Genomic DNA, 19,976 nt, shown 5'->3' with positions numbered 1-19,976 from the left:
CTTTTACAATTTTAAACTTGCATATATTTAACCTTTTTTTTTTGCTTGTGCTTAAGGTTGCCAGCTGCTTGAACTCTGGATACCAGGGGTTTTTACTATACATATATATATATATATATATATATATATTATATATATATATATATATTGGGCTGATTTACTCAGTTACAGGATGCCATTCAACAATCTCACAGCTATTTCCCAGCCTGGCAGTCCTGATTTTGATATTCCTGAACCTCCTTGATGGGAGTGGGTCAACACTGTGTAAAGAATGGAAAGGGTTCTCTTTAATTCTTTGAGCCCTATCAGCTTTGATGATCCTTTGTACTGACTTCCAATTTGTGGCTTTGCAGCTACCGACCGTCCCACACAATGATGCAACTAGACAGGATGCTCTCAATTGTGCTCCTGCTAAAGGTAGTTAAGATGGGAACCTGGGACCTTATCTCTTTCGGAATTATGGGCAATGCTGTACCTTCCTGACGAATGAGGAGGTGTGGGTCCAGGATGGGTGGTCTGTTATACACACACCAAGAAAATTTGGACTCTCCACGACGGAGCCACTGATGCTCACTGGAGAGTGGTCGACCTTTGCACTCCTGAGGTCCACAATCATATATACTGCAGGAGTGCAGAAACCTTGGAGAGGGAGAGGAAGGGGGTTAATACAACACTGTTACAGCCCCAGTGACCAGGAAATTGTACTGGTCTCTGCGTGGGTTTCCTCCAGGTGCTCCGGTTTCCTCCCATCCTGTAAATTGGGTGGCGCGGACTCGTGGGCCAAAAATTCTGTTGCCGTGTTGTATGTCTAAATGTAAAAATAAATAAATAAATAATGAGTCCTGGAGCTCCACAGCGCAGAAACTGCCCCAACTTGTCCGTGCGGACCAAGCTAGTCCTATTTACCTGTATTTAACCCATGACCCTCTAAATATTTCCCATCCTTGTACCTGTCTAAATGTATCTTAAACACAGATTATCCTGCCTCACTCCATGTATCCATCACCCTCTCTGTGGAAAACCTGTCCCACTAGTTTGCACAAAATTACTGGAGAAACTCAGCAGGTAATTTTGGTAGGAATAATTAAAACAGAACATGGGAGGGCATTGAGGAATGGAGTGGAGCAGAAAGATCTAGGAATAACGGTGCATCATTCCCTGAAGGTAGAATCTCATGTGGATAGGGTGGTGAAGGCTTTTAGTATGCTGGCCTTTATAAATCAATGCATAGACTATAAGAGTTGAGAAGTGGTGTTGAGACTGTACAAGGCATTAGTGAGGCCAAATTTAGAGTACTGTGTGCAGTTCAGGTCACTGAATTATAGGAAGGATATCAACAAGGCAGAGAAAGAGTGCAGTGAAGGTTTACAAAAATGTTGCCTGGGTTTCAGCATCTAGAGATTGAGCAAATTGGCTCTTTATTCTTTGAATTGAGAGGGCTGAGAGGGGATTTGATAGAGGTATTTAAGATTATGAGAGGTATAGATAGAGTTGATGTGGATCGGCTTTTTCTATTGAGAGTAGGGGAGATTGAAACAAGAAGTCATGAGTTAAGAGCTAGGGGGCAAAAGTTTAGAAGTAACATGAGGGAGAACTTCTTTATTCAGAGAGTGGTGGCTGTGTGGAATGAGCTTCCGGGAGAAGTAGTGGCAGCAGGGTCAATTTTGTCATTTAAGGAAAAATTGGATAGGTATATAGATGGGAGGGGAATAGAGGGTTATGGGCAGAGTGCAGGGAGATGGGATGAGAGGAGAGTACTTAGTTCGGTGAGGACTAGAAGGGCCAAAATTGCCTTTTTCCATGCTGTAATTGTTATATGGTCATGCAGCATTCTTGATGTAGCAAATATATACTCAATGTTTCAGCCCTGAACCCTTCGTCAAGGTATTAGCAAAAAGTAGGCAGGCGCCTGAATAAATAACAGATTTTCTTGTTTAACTGTCCCACAGTCCCTTCTTAATCTTCCCCCTTTCACCTTAAACCCCCCCCCCCCCCCCCGCTAGATTTGAAACTCCCCTATGCTGGGACAGAGTCCATCAGCTCCACGACCTTCAAAGTTTTGTGTATGTGTGATTGGCCAGTTTCAAGAAGGCAGGAACCATTCATTGACAGGGCTGGCACCCTCACTGCCTCGTAGTTCCACTGGCCTGAATTCAATCCTGACCTCCAGTGCTGTTCATGTGGAGTTTGCACGATGCTTCCCCGGGTGCTCAGGCTTTCTCCATCAGGACAGGCAGGTGGGACGCTGCTATCACTGGCTCCTGTGTGTGTGGGGAGGGGAAAAATGTGGGAAGGATGAAGGAAGAGTTAGAAGAGTAAGTTCCGCAGAAAATTGGGGGACGATGAGCTGAAGGGCCTCAGACTAAGAACAGAACATTCCAACACACAGTGCACGGTTTGGTTGACCTATGGAAGCCTGCTCGACAACAATTTAATCCTTTCCCTCCTTCACATCCATAAGCCTCTATTTTTCTTATATCCACGTGTTTTTTTTTACATTTCGCATGGTTGCAGGCCCTTCCTACCCACGAGCCCGTGCCACCTAATCTTGTACCAGCTTCCACCACCACCCCTGGCAATGGATTCCAGGCACCCACCACACTCTTAAGTACAAAAAAAACTGACATCTCCCCTAAACCTTCCTCTGCTCACCTTAATCAGATGCCCTCTGATATTGGCCATTGGCCCCAGGGAGAAAGGTGCTGGCTGACCACCCTGTCTATGCCCCTCATAATCTGATATACAGTCAATCCTCCCCCCCCAGAATCCGACACATAGATAGATGCCGGAGAAGTGAATTTTCCAGTTGCTTGAGATTGGCAAACTAACAGCGAGGTGCACCAATTTTAAACTTCCATGTTTTTTTACTTATTTATTTTGCTGGCTGCTTGAATTCCAGATAACAGGGATTTTAACTATACCTCAATAAGGTCATCTCTCATTCTCCGTCACTCCAAAGTTAGTCCTTCAAAGCAGGGGATCGTAGAAATTTCTTCTCGCAGAGTGCAGTGATTCACTGGGATTTGGTTCTCACAGAGTTCTGGAGGCTGGATCCAAAGTGGAAGGAGACAAGTTTCACGTAGTGAGGGATATGGGGGAAGCGCAGAAGAGCTGAGACCCAGGGTGCAGACTGTGGGGTAGGATTGAGGAACTGAATGGTCTCCTGTTCCTGTTATGTGCTAGTGAGCCGTGTTGCCAACAAGATCAAGGTTCCTTCTATTATCGCCTAACAATACACTAAAAATGTAATAAACATGATATACTTCAACTTTCGTCTGCTGGATGGCACACAGTCACCATGAGCCTTGCCTGGGGCCCCGAACAATAGAAGAAAGAGAAGCAAAACTGTGTCCTTTCAGAGTCACCGAGTGTCTGGATTCGCCTCCAGTACTCCCGTGGCTGCACAGACTCCCGTTCAAACCATCGGTCACCCGAGCTCCAGATCCAAACTTCCGATACGATCAGGAGTCGTTCTTGTCCTCAGCACCCTCTCGAATCCCGGCTCCGATAACTGGTTTCTGTGAGCCAGTTCTCCAGCAGCCCACGCGAGTCCTTCAGGAGCTAAGCCGCTCGCTGTCCTCTGCCACGGTCTCCCCTCGTTGTTTGAATTTGGAGACATTTTGATATATCCTGCTTCCACCTTTTCTGATTTTTTTTTTCCCCCCTTGGAGAAGGACTCAGGACTGAAACATAGGCAATATATCTTTGTCTCCAATAGATGCTGAAAAGACCTGCTGAGTTCCTCCAGCCATTCGGGGCGTTTACTACAATCACAGCATCTGCAGCCTATCCTGTTTCACTCACCATCCTGTAGGGTTGTCTCTGCTTCTTGTCAATGGCAGGGTAGGGTGTTGGAGTGGGGGGAAGGGGTGGTCTCCCTGTCTCTAGTGCCTTGCACAAGAAGTGTACACGGTTGAGTGACAGCATAAAGGGATTGGATAGGATTGGCACTATTGCAGTCAGAGAGGGGTTAGTTGTGGGACATGTTTTCCCTTATGGCCTCAATTCCACCTCTCTTGTTTGAGTAAACTGTCTTTGTGGCTGTTGGGTCAGGTCCATTGAGTGCTGTAGTAACACTCCATCGTGTGGTGAGTCTTCAGATTGTCAGCTTCAGGCATTTGGTCACTGGGTTACAGTCACTTCATTCTGCCCTGTCTAGAGCAACCGTTCTCTACCTTTTCTTTTCTATGCCCCCCGCCCCCCCCCCCCCCCCCCCCCCAGAACTCTGCTCGAAATTTATCAGCCCTCTACCCTGTGTCAAGTTTTGGTTTCCTCCATATTTCTGTACTGACTACATAAAAAATATTTATATTTAATGAGGTGAAAAGAAAACAAGGCTTTTACTTGAATGTGCTGCGATCCCCAGGGCCCCCCGTTGAGAATGATTGGACTTGACGAAAGAAACAGTCCCTTTGGCCCATCGTGTCCATGCTAACCACATTTGCCCATATCCCTCTAAATTTCTCTAACCGTTTACCTGCCTGAACGTCGTTGGAACCCTGGTCCCAATCACTGGCGCTGTAACAGCTTTGCGCTAACCGTGCTGCCATCTGTGAGGCATCAATGGAGGACAGCTTTTCTGTGGGATCCTGGGCTCCTCCAACACCGATTTTCTTGAAGCAACTGTTCTCTTGCCATTGGTGTTTTGTGCCCAGTTGGTGGGGAGGGGCTGACTGGATTAGCATCTCGGGGTGCAAGTCCACAGCTCCCTGAATGTGGCAATGCCAGATGACAAGGTGGTATTAAGTTAAACAGGGAAGTCTGCAGGTGCTGGTGTCCCTTGGTGACTAATGTTCTCCCACGTGTCGGGTCAGCCACCGAGGGTGTCCCTTCCTAAGTTTATGGAGTGGAGATTAATAATGTATCATTCTCTGGACTCCTGGATAGAGTAGATGTGGCAAGGATGTTTCCCGTGGAAGAGGATTCTAGGACAAGGGGGCATAACCAGGATAAAAGGGAGACAATTTAAAACAGATTGGGTCGGTTCGGATTTTCCGGATTCTCAGGCAGTAGTTTTAAAATTCAAATTTAAGGAGGAATAAAGAAGAGATGAACAGGTAAACGTTGATAGTTTATTCATTAGCAAATACGGCAGGCTTCATTTATTAAAATGAGCAGTTTTAAAGAAAAATAAAGTTAACACTTGACCAAAATGTAAACATTTGATTTTTCACTCCAAAAAAGTGTGTAATGCTTGAACTTGTGTTTAAAAATTAACATTGTAAAAGAAAAATACAGTTACAAATGAATTTCTTTGTGATAAGATGGTTGCTTCTTGTCGCTGTGCACACACACACACAAAAGCCAGCTACATACAAAAGGTCTGGATTCTCAGGTGGTCCGGATTTCTGTATTTGTTTAGTCAGGGCATCAAGGGTTACGGGGGTTAAAGCCAGGAAGTGGGGCTGAGAGGAAGGATGGATCAGCTCATGATTAGAATGGCGGAGCAGACTCGATGGGCCAAGGGGCCGACTTCTGCTCCCGATTCTTGTGATCGTGGAAGGACACACATCATTAAGCACGCAGGTGCCAGTGGCCAACGATGCATCTATTGGAGTATACCTCACAGGTCCAAAAACCCAGGTTCGACCCCGGCCTCGGCTACTATGTGTGAGCAGTCTCCATGTTCTCCCTGTAGGATCCACCCCGGGAAGGCTACCAGCCCCCTCTTAACATTTTACAGGAGCGCAGTTGAAAGTGTTCTGTCCGGGTGCATCTTTGTGTGGGATGGTAGCTGCCAAGCATCGGACTGGAAGTCAATACAGAGGATCAGCAAAATGGCCGTGAAGATCACTGGTGTCTCTCTTTCCTCTTTTGACAACATTTACTGGGAGCGTGGCTTAAATAGGGCTCAAAGAATTATCGAGCCCCCTTTCCATCCAGCGCACAGTATTTTCAACCCACTACCAGAAAGAAGGAGGTAAGGAGCATCAAAATCAGGATTGGGAGGCTGGAAAACAGCTTCTTCCTATAGGCTGTGAGATTGATGAACGGTATCCTGTAACCAAGTAAATCAGCCCAAAATACTTCTATATTTATATTGTATCTTCATATGTACTGTATATATGCGTGTAATAGTGGAATTTTGTGGACCAACTTTTAGGGTAAAATTTAGGGGGTTAACTATTGCACACAATACTACTTTTGACTATGGTAAGTGTTTGCATCATTCCGAGCATGGGGAGCTCGGATGGGCGGGCAGGCAGCCAGGGCGTTGGGGGCTCAGATGGGCAGGCAGCCAGGGTATCGGGAGCTCGGGTGGGTGGGCAGCTGGGGCTTTAGGAGCTCGGATGGGTGGGCAGCTGGGGCATCAGGAGCTCGGATGGGAGGCCAGGTGGCCGGGGTGTTGGGACCTCAGATCAGCAGGCGGCCAGGGCCTTGTCGAGAGATGGTAGTAGGGGCGGGCACCCAGAGCGGTGGGAACTCCGGTCAGGGTCAAAAATAAGGGGTTGACCTTTACACGGTATCGACTATTACACGCGTATATATGGTATATGTGATTATTATGTACTGTGTGTTAAGTGTGTGCACTGGGGTCTGGAGAAAACCTATTTTGCCTGGTTGGATAATAAACTTGAACCATCACACTAGTGAGTTGTAGGTTAATTGGCCATTGTAAATTATGTGTGTGGGTGAGGGGTAGAATTAGATGACCAGGGAAGTGATGGGAATGTAGGGAATAAAACGAGATGTTGATGGGATGAGGGGCCTGATCCTTGATGTAAAACTCAATGTACTCAGTATCACAGGCTTCGATCTCCCGTCCACAGAAGACATCTACGTGAGACGCTTCCTCAAGAAGGCTGCAACATTGTCAAGGACCTTCATCACCCTGGTCCAACCTCTTCTCACTGTCTCAGTTATTATAATTATGTTCCAATAGCTATCAGGCTCTCGGGGCTTCCCATACTAACCTCACCTGAACTATAAACTATTCAGAGACCCGTGAATGATCTGGCTACACTACTGGTGTGTTTCTTTCACATTAGCTGGTTCTCTAGACTTTTATATTTTTGACCTTTTGTCACTTATTGTCTATACTCGTGTAATAGTCGGGTTTTTTTGGACCAATTTTTCGGGTTAAATTTGGGGGGGGGGGGTTGACTTTTACTTAGATACTAATTTTGACCTGCCACGTTCAAGGAGTCAGAAGCTCGGTTGGCCGAAACCGGGCGGTAAGTCCGTGTCGGGAGCTCGGGTGGGTGGGCAACTGAGGTGAAGCTTTGCAGTCAGGAGCTCAGATGGGCGGGCAGTCGGGATCAAAAATAGGGGGGTGGGATCAACCTTTTAATAGGTCATACAGAAAAGGTGTTTTTTTTGGGCCAAAAGTGATGAGTTCAACTATTATACAGGATGGACTATTACACAAGTGTATACGGTAATTTGTAGATATGGTTCATTAGTGTGCTACATACCTTTGTGGCAGCAGTAAACAAGAATTTCAGTGACAATAATCAAAAGTTCAGGTTAATTGTGAGAGAACATACGTGACATCACATACAACCCTGAGATTCTTTTTCCTGTGGGCCAGGCAGAATTACCACTTAGTGCTTGCATCATCAGTTTTCCTGTCCTGTATTGCAGGCCAGATACTACCAGCCACCCGTAACACTCCCAGCCCAATTGACCCGGAGACCATTCAAGTGCCCGTCAGCTACGAGCCGGACCCTGCCGATCTGGCCCTGTCCAGTGTCCCCGGCCAGGAGGTGTTTGATCCTCGCAAGCGCAAGTTCACGGACGAGGAGCTGAAGCCGCAGCCGATGATCAAAAAAGCCCGCAAGGTGTTTGTGCCTGATGAGATGAAGGTAACTTGGAACTGGTTCGGCTGGGGCTTGGGGGGAGGGGAAGATGGTGGGCTTAAACCTGCTGTGGCTGGGGGGGGGGGGGGGGTGAGGGGTCTTGACTGTCACTGAGCCAGCCTCTGTCCCAGTGGGACTGGCTCCCCAGCAGGGACGAGGACTCAATGCCTAGCTCTCGACCAATTCGACTCTGTGGCTACAGGGATCTCCAGTTCAGGTTTGTTGTCACACGTAGCAAGGTGCCGTGATAGTTTGTTTTGTGAACAGTCCAGACGTAGTCTGGCAAGTAGGACACAGTATAGAAGTGCAGTTATAGTTGGGACAGAGCAAAGGCAGCATCATTTTATTATGCAGTAATGAAATGTGCTGGAGATTTCACAGCATCCATAGGCAGTAAAAGGTAACATTGTTTTGCACTTGACTCCAGCATCTACAGATATCCTTGTTTCAGATTTCAAATTTACTGTCAGAGAACATATGGTGGCCTCTATAATGTTTGGGACAAAGACATTTTTTTCCTTTATTTGCCCTGTGATCTACAGTTTTCAATTTGTAATCAAACAATTCACATGTAATTAAAAGTTTTAGATTCCAGATTTTATTCAAGGTAACTTGTATACATTTAGTTTGACCGTGTAGAAATTACAACACTTTTTATACTTTTCAGGGCACTATAGTGTTTGGGACATCTGGCTTCACAGGTGTTTGTGAGTACTCGCATGCGTTTAATTGCTTCATTGATGCAGGCACAAGAGAGCTAGGCTTGCTTCTAAGCTTTTGATCATTTTTTTTCCCACATGAGGCCTAGAGTTGTGCCATTGAAATTCAAAGAAACCATTATGAGGCTGGAAAACAAGAATAAAACAGTAGAGACACCGCCCAAACCTTTGGATAACCAAAATCAACTGTTGGGAACATCAGTAAAAAAGAGCTCAGTATTCCAAAAAAAACTCCACTGCTGTTGACAGATAAATTCTCAAAATTGTGAAGGAGAATCCCCAAACATATGTCCGACAGATCAGAAGCACTCTTCAGGAGGCAGGTGTGGAGATGTCAGTCACTACTGTCCGTAGAAGACTTAATGAACAGAAATAATCTACACTGCAAAATGAAAATCACCAGTTAGCCACAGAAAGGACGGCCAGATTACAATTTGCCAAGAAGCATTTAAAAGAGCCTGCAGTATTCTGGAAAAGGGTCTTGGGGACAGATGAAACCAAAATGGCAAGAATCTTGCAGTGTAGCTTCTGTATTTCTGTTCATGATGTCTTCTGCAGACAGTAGTAATTGACATATCCACACCTGCCTCCTGTTTCTCATCTGTTGGATAAATGTTTGGGGTTTTTTTCTTCATTATGATGAGAATTCTTCTGTCATCACCAGTGGAAGTCTTCCTTGGAATACCAATCCCTTTGCAATTACTGAGCTCTTTCTTCTTGATGTTCCCAACAGTTGATTTTGGTTATCCAAAGGTTTGGGCGATGTCTCTTGCTCTTTAATTCTTGTTTTTCCGCCTCATAATAGCTTCTTTGACTTTCATTGGCACAACTCTGGTCCTTGCGTTGATAAATGGCAACTACAGCTTCAAAGGTGATCAATAGCATGGAAGCTTTTGATGAACTATGTTAAGAAGTCTTTAGCTCAGTGGTGTCCTCTTTCAGTGTCCTTAATTGGATGAATTAATGTTTTTAAGATGAATATCCTACCCAAGTTTTTATGTATTTTCTGAGCTGTTCCTGTTTTTGTTCCCAAAAACTTTTTTTGATTCACTTGATTTAATTATTTCCTCATATATTTGAAAAAAATAGGTGTCCTCAGCTTAGTAAAGATTTCCTTCAAAACCTTGAAAAGAAAGGTGGTTTGGCTTTACCTAATTTTAGATTTTATTATTGGGCAGCTAATATTAGATGTATTATTTTTTTGGATTCATTATCAGGACAGAATGGACACTACAAATTGGATTAATTTAGAACTCAATTCTACTAAAAAATATTCCTTATTTCGATACTTGGGGGACCATTACCTTTTCCTGCTTCCTAATCAACTGACAATTTTTTTGTTAAACATACTTTGAGAATTTGGTTTCAATTTAGAAAATTTTGGGGATATCGTAGATTTTTACCTGCTTTTTTTCCACTGACTTTGCAAGATTCTGCTTTTTGTGAATGGCTTAAGTTGGGTATCAAATCTTTTCATGACATTTATTGATGATCATTTAGCCTCATTTGAGAACTATCTCTTAAATTTAAACTACACAAACATTTTTTTTTAGATACCTACAAATTAGGAGTTTTTTTGAACTCTGCGGTGTTGCGACTTCCTCAGGACTTTGTTATAAATACATTAGGGGATGATCTATAATTTTAAACTAAACCAAAAAAAGTAGATATCAACTGTATGTGATTTATTATTAAAGTCTAGGGATAATTCCCTAGATAAGGTTAAAAATTGTGGGAACAAATCTTCAACTTTCATTTTCTGATACTATAGGAGATTCTACCTTAAAGTTGGTCATTTCTTTTTATGCACCCGATGTTTGCTTTTACAATTTAAGGTAGTACATCAAGCTTTCCTTTCTAAAGTTCAATTGGCTAAATTTTACTCTTATTTCCTCAAAATGTGACAGGTGTGTAAGACTGAAGAAGGTACTTTGTTACATATGTTTTGGTCTTGTTCCTCGCTTTTCAAATTTTTGGACCTTATCTATTAGTTCTCAATGTGAATCTGATACCTAATCCTATAATTGCCCTTTTTGGATCAACTAAGACAACTAATTTGAATTGAACAATGTCTCAGTCCCATATAGTCTCTTGTGCCTCCCTTATTGCTAGACGTTGAGCATTGATGAGATGCTGTCGTCCCTCCTTCATATCCTCAATGGCGATCGATGAGATGACAGCCTAACTTTGGGGGAAAAAATCAGATGTTCCATTGTAACGGATTTAAATTTTCTGTTTATGGGGGTTCTTTTATTAATTATTTTCATAACTTATAAGAGCACTTGGATCTTATTTTGTGAGTTTGTGGTTTCTGTTAAAGGTAGTGAAGTAATATGTACCTACCAGATCACCTCAGTAGGGTAGGGGGTAGAATTGGTAGAATAGAATAGTATAATGTTTACTTTTTAAAAAAAATTTCAATTAGCCATATGTTATCATTGTTTAAGTGTTTATTATTTTTTAGTTTTATTTTTCTTATATAACTTTTTTCTTTTTATTTTTCATGTATTATCTTGGATTAATGGCTTTTCATGCACTATTTCTGTAAAATCCAATAAAAATATTGAGAAAGAAAAATTTAGAAGCAAGCCTAACTCTCTTAATCCTGCGCCAATGAAGCAATTAAACATACCCGAGTACTAACAAACACCTGTGAAGCCAAATGTCCCCAACATTATGGTGCCCTGAAATGAGGGGACTATGTATAAAAAGTGCTGTAACTTCTACCTGGTCAAACCAAAATGTATAACAAATAACGTTGAATAAATTTGGGAATGTACACTTTAATTATATGTAAATTGTTTGATTACAAATTGAAAACTGGAGCACATGGGCAAATAAAGGAAACAAGCGTCTTTGTCCCAAACTTTATGGAGGGCACTGAGTATGACTTCACCTACAACCCCGAGATTCATTTTCCTGCAGACGAGGCAGAATTTCTAATTATTGGTATCTAAACTGCTCAAGAAGAAAGAAATGTATGCAAACAAACCATGCAAATACAAAAATAAATAACTCATTAATGAGGAATGAACCATACTATTGAGGGGATCATTTAGGAGATCTAAGGTTCCTTTGTCATGTAATGGTACAGAACATGTAATATTACACAAAATTGCCTTCTGCCTGCCATAAGGCAAAGAGTCGCCAGGTGCCCTTCACAGTACAAGAGAAAGAGAGAAGTAAAAGAGAGTTCCTTCAGAGGCACTGATTATTCACGGATTCGCCTCCGGCGCTCCTGCAGTTGCACAGACACCTGTTCGATCCCTCGCCAACCCAATCTCCAGATCCAAACCTCTGACACAACTCTGAAGCCTTCAGTATCCGAGACCCTTCAGGGGCCCTTCTTGCCCTCAGCACCCACTCAAATCCCAGCTCTGATACCTGGTTCCTATGACTGAGTCTCCAGTAGCCCTCAGTCCGCCCGGGCACACAACCGCAAGTCGCCCGCAGTGAGTGAGCCCCTTGCTGGTTTGTCGCTGTCCTGTCGTGTCATCTTGCCTGTTCCTACTTCTCAACAGAGGCTCTTCGGTCCATGCTGTTCAACTTGTCTTCAGGACATTTGCCTGTATTTGGCCCATATCCCTCCCTATCCATCCATCTGCCCGCAGGTCCTTCTGATGCTCCAATTTGTCCTGTTTACCACCTCCCCATTCTGTATACCCACACCCTCGGTATTAAAACCTGCCCCTCAGGTCCCCGTTAAACTTTTCCCTCTCACTGTGAACCTCTGGCCTCTGGTTTGAGACCTCTCCTGGGAGAACCTAGGTGTGGGCTCATCCGAAAACCAGGCCTCATTTAAGGCGGCACCACTTCCCTTCAGCATGGCGCTGGACTCTGCTTCCATTGTGCAGTGGGTGTAGAACTGGGCAGTCTGAAAGCAAAACCAAACCAAGCACCTTTCACACCAACCCACAGGGTTGAATTTAAATCTCAGCAACATTAACTGTATCTGGCATAAGTGCTTCCCTTTCTCCACTGCTAAGTTGTCTCCATTGAAAGGACCTCCAGAGGTCTGCCCTTAGCCCTTGCTCGATCGGGGGTATCTCAGAAGCTCCAACCCCCCCCCCCCCCCCCCCCCCCCTGTCCACTCACCTCTGCTCCTCATTTTGGGCTTCATTGGCTCACCTCTCGCCACGTGGAAATCTTCCTTATGGGGGGAGGGGGGCGGTGTGTAGACCAGCCATTCTCAATGGCGGGCCACGGCACATCTCAGGGGGACCACAGACTGAAATCATAAATGTTTTTTAAGTGGTCTGTCGAAGAGAAGTACAGAAGATACCAACCAACTTGCCTGCTTCACATGGAAGGGGTCATCGCCAAAAAAAAGGTTGAGAATAACTGGTTTCATTTTTCAAAATTTTGAGCATACAGCACAGTAACAGGCCCTTTCGGCCCACAAGCCCATGCTGCCCAATTACATCCAATTGACCTACAATCATGGTACATTTTGGGGAGTGTAGAGAGTGTGACCGTGCCTTTTAGTACATTAGCTGTTTCCCATGGCAGCGGGAGGGGTAGTTGGAGAGAAAGGAGGTGGTTTTGTTGTGGCGGCCTGGCATAGAGAGGGAGGTGAAGATTGGAGAGGTTCAGTCGAAGTCATGCCAGATGGCAATGGGCTGACTGGCCTCCTGCTCCTGTTTCCCCACTCCCTGCAAAGATCTTGTGGTGGCAGAGTGTAGCCTGTCCAAATCCCTGAATACGCCAAGTGTAAGCTCACACCTCTGGGAAAACACTGCCTGATCTGCTTGATGACGGGCAGAGACCCAGCCCCTCTCTCTCCCCCACCCCATCCCCTCCTCTCTGTTCTCCACTCCCCCATTCTCCCTCTCCCTCCCACTCTCTCCTCGCTCTCCCCTTCCCTCCTGCTCTCCTCCTCCTCCCTTCCACTCACCCACTCTCTCTCTCTCCCTTCCCCACTCTTCAATTCATCTTTTCTCCCCCTCACCCCGGCCTCCCTCACTCCCCTCTACCCCTCCATCCTGCTCTCCTCCTAACCCCCACACCTCTGTGGTGCCACCTCCTGCTGTCTAACCTTGGAGACAGTCGGGGAGATCCACTCAGTGACAGGTGAAGACCCAGCCCCTTCCTCACACACCCCCCCTCCCCTCCATTGCCACTTTCTACTAAGTCTAACGTTCTCCCCTTTTCTCCATCTTCAAACTACGAGCAGGATGAAAAGTACTGGGCCCGGCGCAGGAAGAACAACATGGCTGCCAAGCGCTCTCGGGATGCTCGGCGCCTCAAGGAGAACCAGATTGCCATCCGTGCAGCCTTCCTGGAGAAGGAGAACTCGGCGTTGCGTCAGGAGGTTGCTGACCTGCGGAAGGAACTGAGCAGATGCAAGAACATCCTCTCGAAGTACCACGCCTGAGGTGGAACGATCCCCAGGCCCCCAGTGGAGGCAAGGCCTTCCCACCTCTTGGTGATGGTGCTCCCTACTCTCCCATTCTTCCCCCCCCCCCCCCAACCACTTCTCATCCCTTCTCTGCCCGTCCCAGGAGACAATGGAGTGAAAGCATTGATCTGACCCCGGCAGACCCTGACTCGCTTCCAGAAGGTGGGCTCTGCAGTATCTCAACAATCGCAGTGAGCTCTGCTTTCAGACTCCCTCCCTACTATACAATCCAGCACACTCTCCCGCCCAACACACAAATAGGTTGTCAGGAGCTCGTCCCCACCCCTGTCTCAGATAATTGCGGTGTCTTTTTTTCCTATTAGAAAACCGCAAGCAGTCACCCAAACCTGATTTCCCCAGCCCTGTCCTCCACACCCTTGCTACCTCACCCATGTCTTGACTGATGTTACTAGAAGCCCATCACCTGCCTCCCCCCTTCCCTGCCCACCCCAATCTCCCACCTCCGAGGCTAATGGCAAATTTCGAAGGAGAAAATCCTCGAGCATTTTCTAAGATGATACATGATTTAAATTTTTGTTGTTGACTGTATTTCCTTTCCCTGTGACGTATTCCTCATGTGCATTTTAGATTGAAAACAGCAGCTTTTCACCATCGGGGGGGGACCCTACCCTCCAAGTGCATGCTCGTTTATGGAAACAAATTAACTACTTGTGAGTTTATCGTCCTCCCCCCGACTGTTCTAGTCTCCCTGAGCGTAGGGCATGCAATGTTGGGTTCAGCTTTTATCCTTTTCCAACTAAAAGCAATAATTGTATTTAATGTCAGTGCAAGGCAGGGTTTGTATTTGCCCAGGATTCCTGCTGCACATCTTGGGAACGAGGGCGCATGCTGGAAGAGTCACTCATCCTCCCCCGCCAGAGTTCTGCGATTAATCAGCCAGCTGTTGGCACTCGACTTGTCATTAGATCAGAGGCAAGCGCGTGGCTGTCTGAACCAGGGGACCCCACACCGCAGAGAGGCAACGGCAGCTGCCAGTGGACTGTGCAGGGAAGGAGAACCAGCTGGAAGATGCGCAAGAAACTGCCAGCACTGGAATCTGGAGCAACTGTCAGATTGCGGGAGTGGGATCGAGCAGTATCAGTGGGAGAAGAAGGACGGTCAGGTTGTAAGTGTCCGTGATGCCTTCCAGCCAGAACCGTCGGCCGCTCTTGTTCTCCCATTGACGCTGTTCGACCTGCTTAGTTCCTCCAGTAAAAAAAAGTCTATATAGAAGTATAATCAATGTGGGTTTTGAAGGCTATTTGATTTTGGATATTTGAATGTAGCGGTGATCCAACGATGAGGGTGTTGCTGTAATCGACACCTAATCGTAGGTTAAAGCCAGCTTTCTGGTCACCAGAAGTATAGATATCCTATGTGATAATGTCAATGTTTATAGAGAGAATTATAAAGATCCTTTTTTTGTACAGTATTTTTGAATGGAATACTGACAAATGTATTTTAAGAAAAATAAAATTATATTATATATTGTGTATTCTATAAAGAAAGTCTGGAGCAGCCATTCTCGACAAAGCCACAGCACATTTAAGGGGGGCCATAGACTGAAATCATAAAATATTTTTGATGTTTTTTATGTAGTCGGTAGGAGACAAGTTTGGAAGAAACCAACCAAGCTTGACTGCTTCACAGGGAAGGGGGCCCATAAACTGAGCAGAGCCCTAAGGAGGGGCATAGCCAGAAAAAAATGGTTGAGAATGGCTGGTCTAAATCATAGAGCAGAACATTTCACTCTTCAGTGGATTAGGAGAAGGGGTTTTAATGTGAATGTTTTTAGAAACATGGGCAATTGTGTTTTTCTTAAAGTCAGGGATGAAGTTGATGAATTTCTTGAAAGCAAAGTATCCCACTTCAGCAAGGTCCAACAACACAGGTCAGTCAAGTTGGCTGGGGCAGCTCGAAGGTTACACAAAAGGAGCTTTACTGTGTCAGATCCAGCTGCCCCTGCCCTGAAAGTGTGTGATAGGATGGTGTGGAGGGAGCTTCACTCTGTGTTTCACCCTGGGAGTCTGTGGTGGGACGTTGTGGAGGAAGTTTGACTCTGTCTGAGCCTGGGAGTGTGTGATGGGACAGTGTGGAGGGAGATTCACCCTAGGAGTATGTGATAGGATGGTGTGGAGGGAGCTTCATTCTGTGCTTCACCCTGGGAGTCTTGTCATGGGATGATTTAGAGGGAACTTCACTCTGTCTGTCCCTGGGAGTGTGTGATGGGATAGTGTGGAGGAAGTTTGACTCTGTCTGAGCCTGGGAGTGTGTGATGAGATAGTGTGGAGGGAGCCTCAATCTGTCTGTCCCTGGGAGTGTGTGATGGGATAGTGTGGAGGGAGCCTCAATCTGTCTGTCCCTGGGAGTGTGTGATGGGATAGTGTGGAGGGAGCCTCAATCTGTCTGTCCCTGGGAGTGTGTAATGGGATAGTGCGGAGGGAACTTTACTCTCTCTGACCCTGAGAGTGTGTGATGGGATAGTGTGGAGGGAGCTTTACTCTGTGTTTCACCCTGGGAGTGTGTGATGGGATTGTGTGGAGGGAGCTTCACCCTGGGAGTGTGTGGAGGGAGTTTTACTCTGTGTTTCATCCTGGTAGTGTGTGATGGGATTGTGTGGAGGAAGCTTCACCCTGGGAGTGTGTGGAGGGAGTTTTACTCTGTGTTTCATCCTGGAAGTCTGTGATGGGATAGTGTGGAGGGAACTTCACACAGTCTGTCCATGGGAGTGTGTGATGGGATTGTGTGGAGGAAGCTTCACCCTGGGAGTGTGTGGTTGGAGTTTTACTCTGTGTTTCACCCTGGAAGTCTGTGATGGGATAGTGTGGAGGGAACTTCACACAGTCTGTCCATGGGAGTGTGTGATGGGATAGTATGGAGGGAGCTTCACACTGTGTTTTACCCTGGAAGTGTGTGTTGGGACAATGTAGAGGGATCTTTACTCTATGTTTCACCCTGGGAGTGTGTGATGGGAGTTTTACTCTGTGTTTCACCCTGGAAGTCTGTGATGGGATAGTGTGGAGGGAACTTCACACAGTCTGTCCATGGGAGTGTGTGATGGGATAGTATGGAGGGAGCTTCACACTGTGTTTCACCCTGGAAGTGTGTGTTGGGACAATGTAGAGGGATCTTTACTCTATGTTTCACCCTGGGAGTGTGTGATGGGACAGTGTAGAGGGATCTTTACTCTATGTTTCACCCTGGGAGTGTGTGATGGGACAGTGTAGAGGGATCTTTACTCTTATGTTTCACCCTGGGAGTGTGTGATGGGACAGTGTGGAGGGATCTTTATGTTTCACCCTGGGAGTGTGTGATGGGACAGTGTGGAGGGAACTTTGCTCACCTTTATTCAGTGTCTGATTCTGAAAATGTGTGGTGGAAGTATAGAGTGAACTCTATTCTGTGTCAGAATCTTGGAGTGACTGATAGAACAGTTTGAAGGGATCTTTACTGTGTTCAATCTGTACTGTTCCTCCCTGGGGTACAATAGCTGGAACCGTATAAAGAGAGGGTTACTCTGCACCAAACCCACCAAACTACCCTCCTGTAATGGTACATCATCCATTGACATCACCTAATTCATGTCGGTGAAGTCTTGATCTGCTCTGGTCTTTGGCTTGGCATTCTGATCAAATTGAGCCATGACATTGAACTTGGATTATCCAAACAATAGGAGACAGAATTCGACAGAATACATTTCTCCCGTTAGGGACCCGTGCTTGTATATCGAATTTTGAAGTTCAAAATAATCTGTTTGGTAATTGCAGCAGATCAGGGAGCTTCTATAGATCTTTGAATGTTTCACAACTGCAAAGTTGCATCAGCAGGCCAATGCACATTTCTGCTTGGAAGAGGCAGGTGTGTATTGATGTCCCTTCAAATTCATTTTCACATGTTCCAAGATTCAGTGATGGATATTGTTTTGAAGTGCAGAGTTGCAGAGAGATCGATACCTCAGAGCAAAGGCAATGTATTTTTTTTTACTGCCGTGAGGTTCATTCAGGAATCTGGTAACAGCAGGAAAGAAACTGACCTTGAATCTGGAGGTGTGTGACCTCACACTCGTGAATCTTCCTCCTACACGATTCTTTTAATGTGGCGGCTGCTTTCCTAAGACAACGGGATTTATAGACCGTCAATTAAAGAGAGGATGTTGGGTGATGGTCTGAGCCACGTTCATAGCCCTCTCCAGTCTCTTGCGGTCTTGAGGAGCAGTTCCCATCGTATGTAGTGGTGGTGCACTCTGACAGAAGCCAACCAGCGTGAGGCACATTCCAGCATCTTCTGTTTTCATTGGGTTAAGCCGCAGGGAAAAGAGTGCCTTGATGTATGCTGATATGCATGGTTTAACTGGGGAATGTTTGCTACGGATAAATGTATTTGCTTTTCAATTCATATTTAATTCTTTTAAGTGTTGAACAAATTTATTTGTGACCTCCCCTCTCCTTTCTCTCCGAACATTGCTTGACCTGATTCTGCAGAATATTGTCAGGTCGAAATGTGGACAGGAGGTGAAGCTTGTACAGATTTGAGTGGGGGAATGCTTTCATTGTGTAAAGAGGAACTTGTATATTTAATAAATGGAGGAAACTGATTCTGAAGATCCAAGTTCAAAATGGAAATTGCTGGAAATGTCCATCAGTCTCCAAAGTAATAAGTATGTGACTCTATAAAAACAAGGTCCCTATCTGCCTCTATTTTTAATTGAGCTGCTATATTAAAGGTTTTTTTTTTAAAATTTATGTACTTCAGTAATCTATCACAAATGAACACGCGTCTGGGAAGCACTTAAGCCTCCAATCTAAAACAAAGGGGCTGCCTTGTCTTTTAGCTTCAGGCTTACTAATTTATAACGTTACAGAATAAAGTGTTAGATTTTCAGTGGAGTGGTGCTTTTTAAAAAAAAAAGAGGTCAACCGTGGTATTCTGGGCAACACCCGTGAGGTAATTGGTTGGTTATAAATACGGAACTAGACTTCCTTTTGTTGTTTCCTGTGGTTTGCATTCTTCACTGTGCAGCCAGTTCCCAGTATGTATGTATTTATAGAAGTCTTTAATAAATTCTTTTGTTGGCTTGGATGCATTTCCTCCTTGTTTGCTGCTTGCCTGATCTTAATCGAATTGATATCCGGGAACAGACCAGTGCCAGAGTGAAGGGGCACAAATTGTTGGCAGATCTTCAGATGAATTTCAACCTCCCGGTTTACTGTCACATGTACACAATGCAGTGTTAAAATTTGTTTTGCGACCCGTCCAGCAAGACATCTTGAACGTAGTACCACAAGTAAGATGTTATAGAGAGGGATAAGTTGGGATAGCGCTACAATGTTACAGCAAGCCAGGTTCAAATCTGCCACTGTAAGGCGTTTGAACATTCTCCCCCTAATTATGTGGGTTTCCTCCCACTCAATGAAGTTGTATGTGGTTAGAAGGTGAATTAGTCATATCAATGTATTTGGCCAGTACAGGCTCGTGGACCAGAATAGCCTGTTACTGTGCTCTACCAAAGAAATTTTAAAGATGGCATAACTTTACTTGAGTGAGATTTGTTCAGGAGTCTAATAACAGTAGGAACCAGTCAAGTAAATCTTCACTGCTCTCCCTCTGTGGCAGGTACATCCTTGTTTAGGATTCGGATCCCAGTGCTTCACCTGTAGCACAGGTGAGGTCTCTGCGGAGCCTGTGCTGTCCTTGAACCTGGCGAGACGTGTTCTCACATTCATGAATCTTCCTGAAGGAAGGGATGATGATGTGTGTGGCCAGGGTGCCTTTCCAAGGCAGTAGGAGGTGCAGAAGGAGTGTGTGTGTGATGGCCTGAGCCATATCAATGATCCCCTGCAGTTTGGCAGTGGCTGGCTGTGGATCCACCACTCTACTGTGATAGAAACTCTGGGCATTCCCTACACACATTGAAGTTGATGAAGGATTTCCTGAGTGCAGACATTGTAAGGTGGAACAAACAGTAGCTCGCCTGCACACAGCAAGATCTCACCAATGTAGGCCAATGTCCCTCGTACAACATGCCCCACCACACACTGCAGTCCTAATCAGCCTCCACTT

The 19,976-nt window shown here is 45.3% G+C and overlaps 1 protein-coding gene across 1 annotated transcript in view; it reads left to right on the top strand.

Annotated features, from left to right (window-relative positions):
- Window positions 1–18,995, top strand: part of LOC138759445 (hepatic leukemia factor-like) — a 47,280-nt gene extending 28,285 nt beyond the window's left edge. The window contains exons 3-4 of the mRNA XM_069929882.1: window positions 7,585–7,805; window positions 13,689–18,995. Of these exons, the coding sequence (XP_069785983.1) occupies window positions 7,585–7,805; window positions 13,689–13,892 (425 nt within the window). The 3' untranslated portion in view covers window positions 13,893–18,995. The remainder of the gene's footprint in view (window positions 1–7,584; window positions 7,806–13,688) is intronic.
- Window positions 18,996–19,976: the final 981 nt, after the last annotated feature.

Source organism: Narcine bancroftii, chromosome 3 (assembly GCF_036971445.1).
Source record: "Narcine bancroftii isolate sNarBan1 chromosome 3, sNarBan1.hap1, whole genome shotgun sequence".
NCBI classification, from domain to species: domain Eukaryota; kingdom Metazoa; phylum Chordata; class Chondrichthyes; order Torpediniformes; family Narcinidae; genus Narcine; species Narcine bancroftii.
Note: the sequence above shows the minus strand (reverse complement) of the source record. Positions and strands in the feature narration are given on the sequence as shown.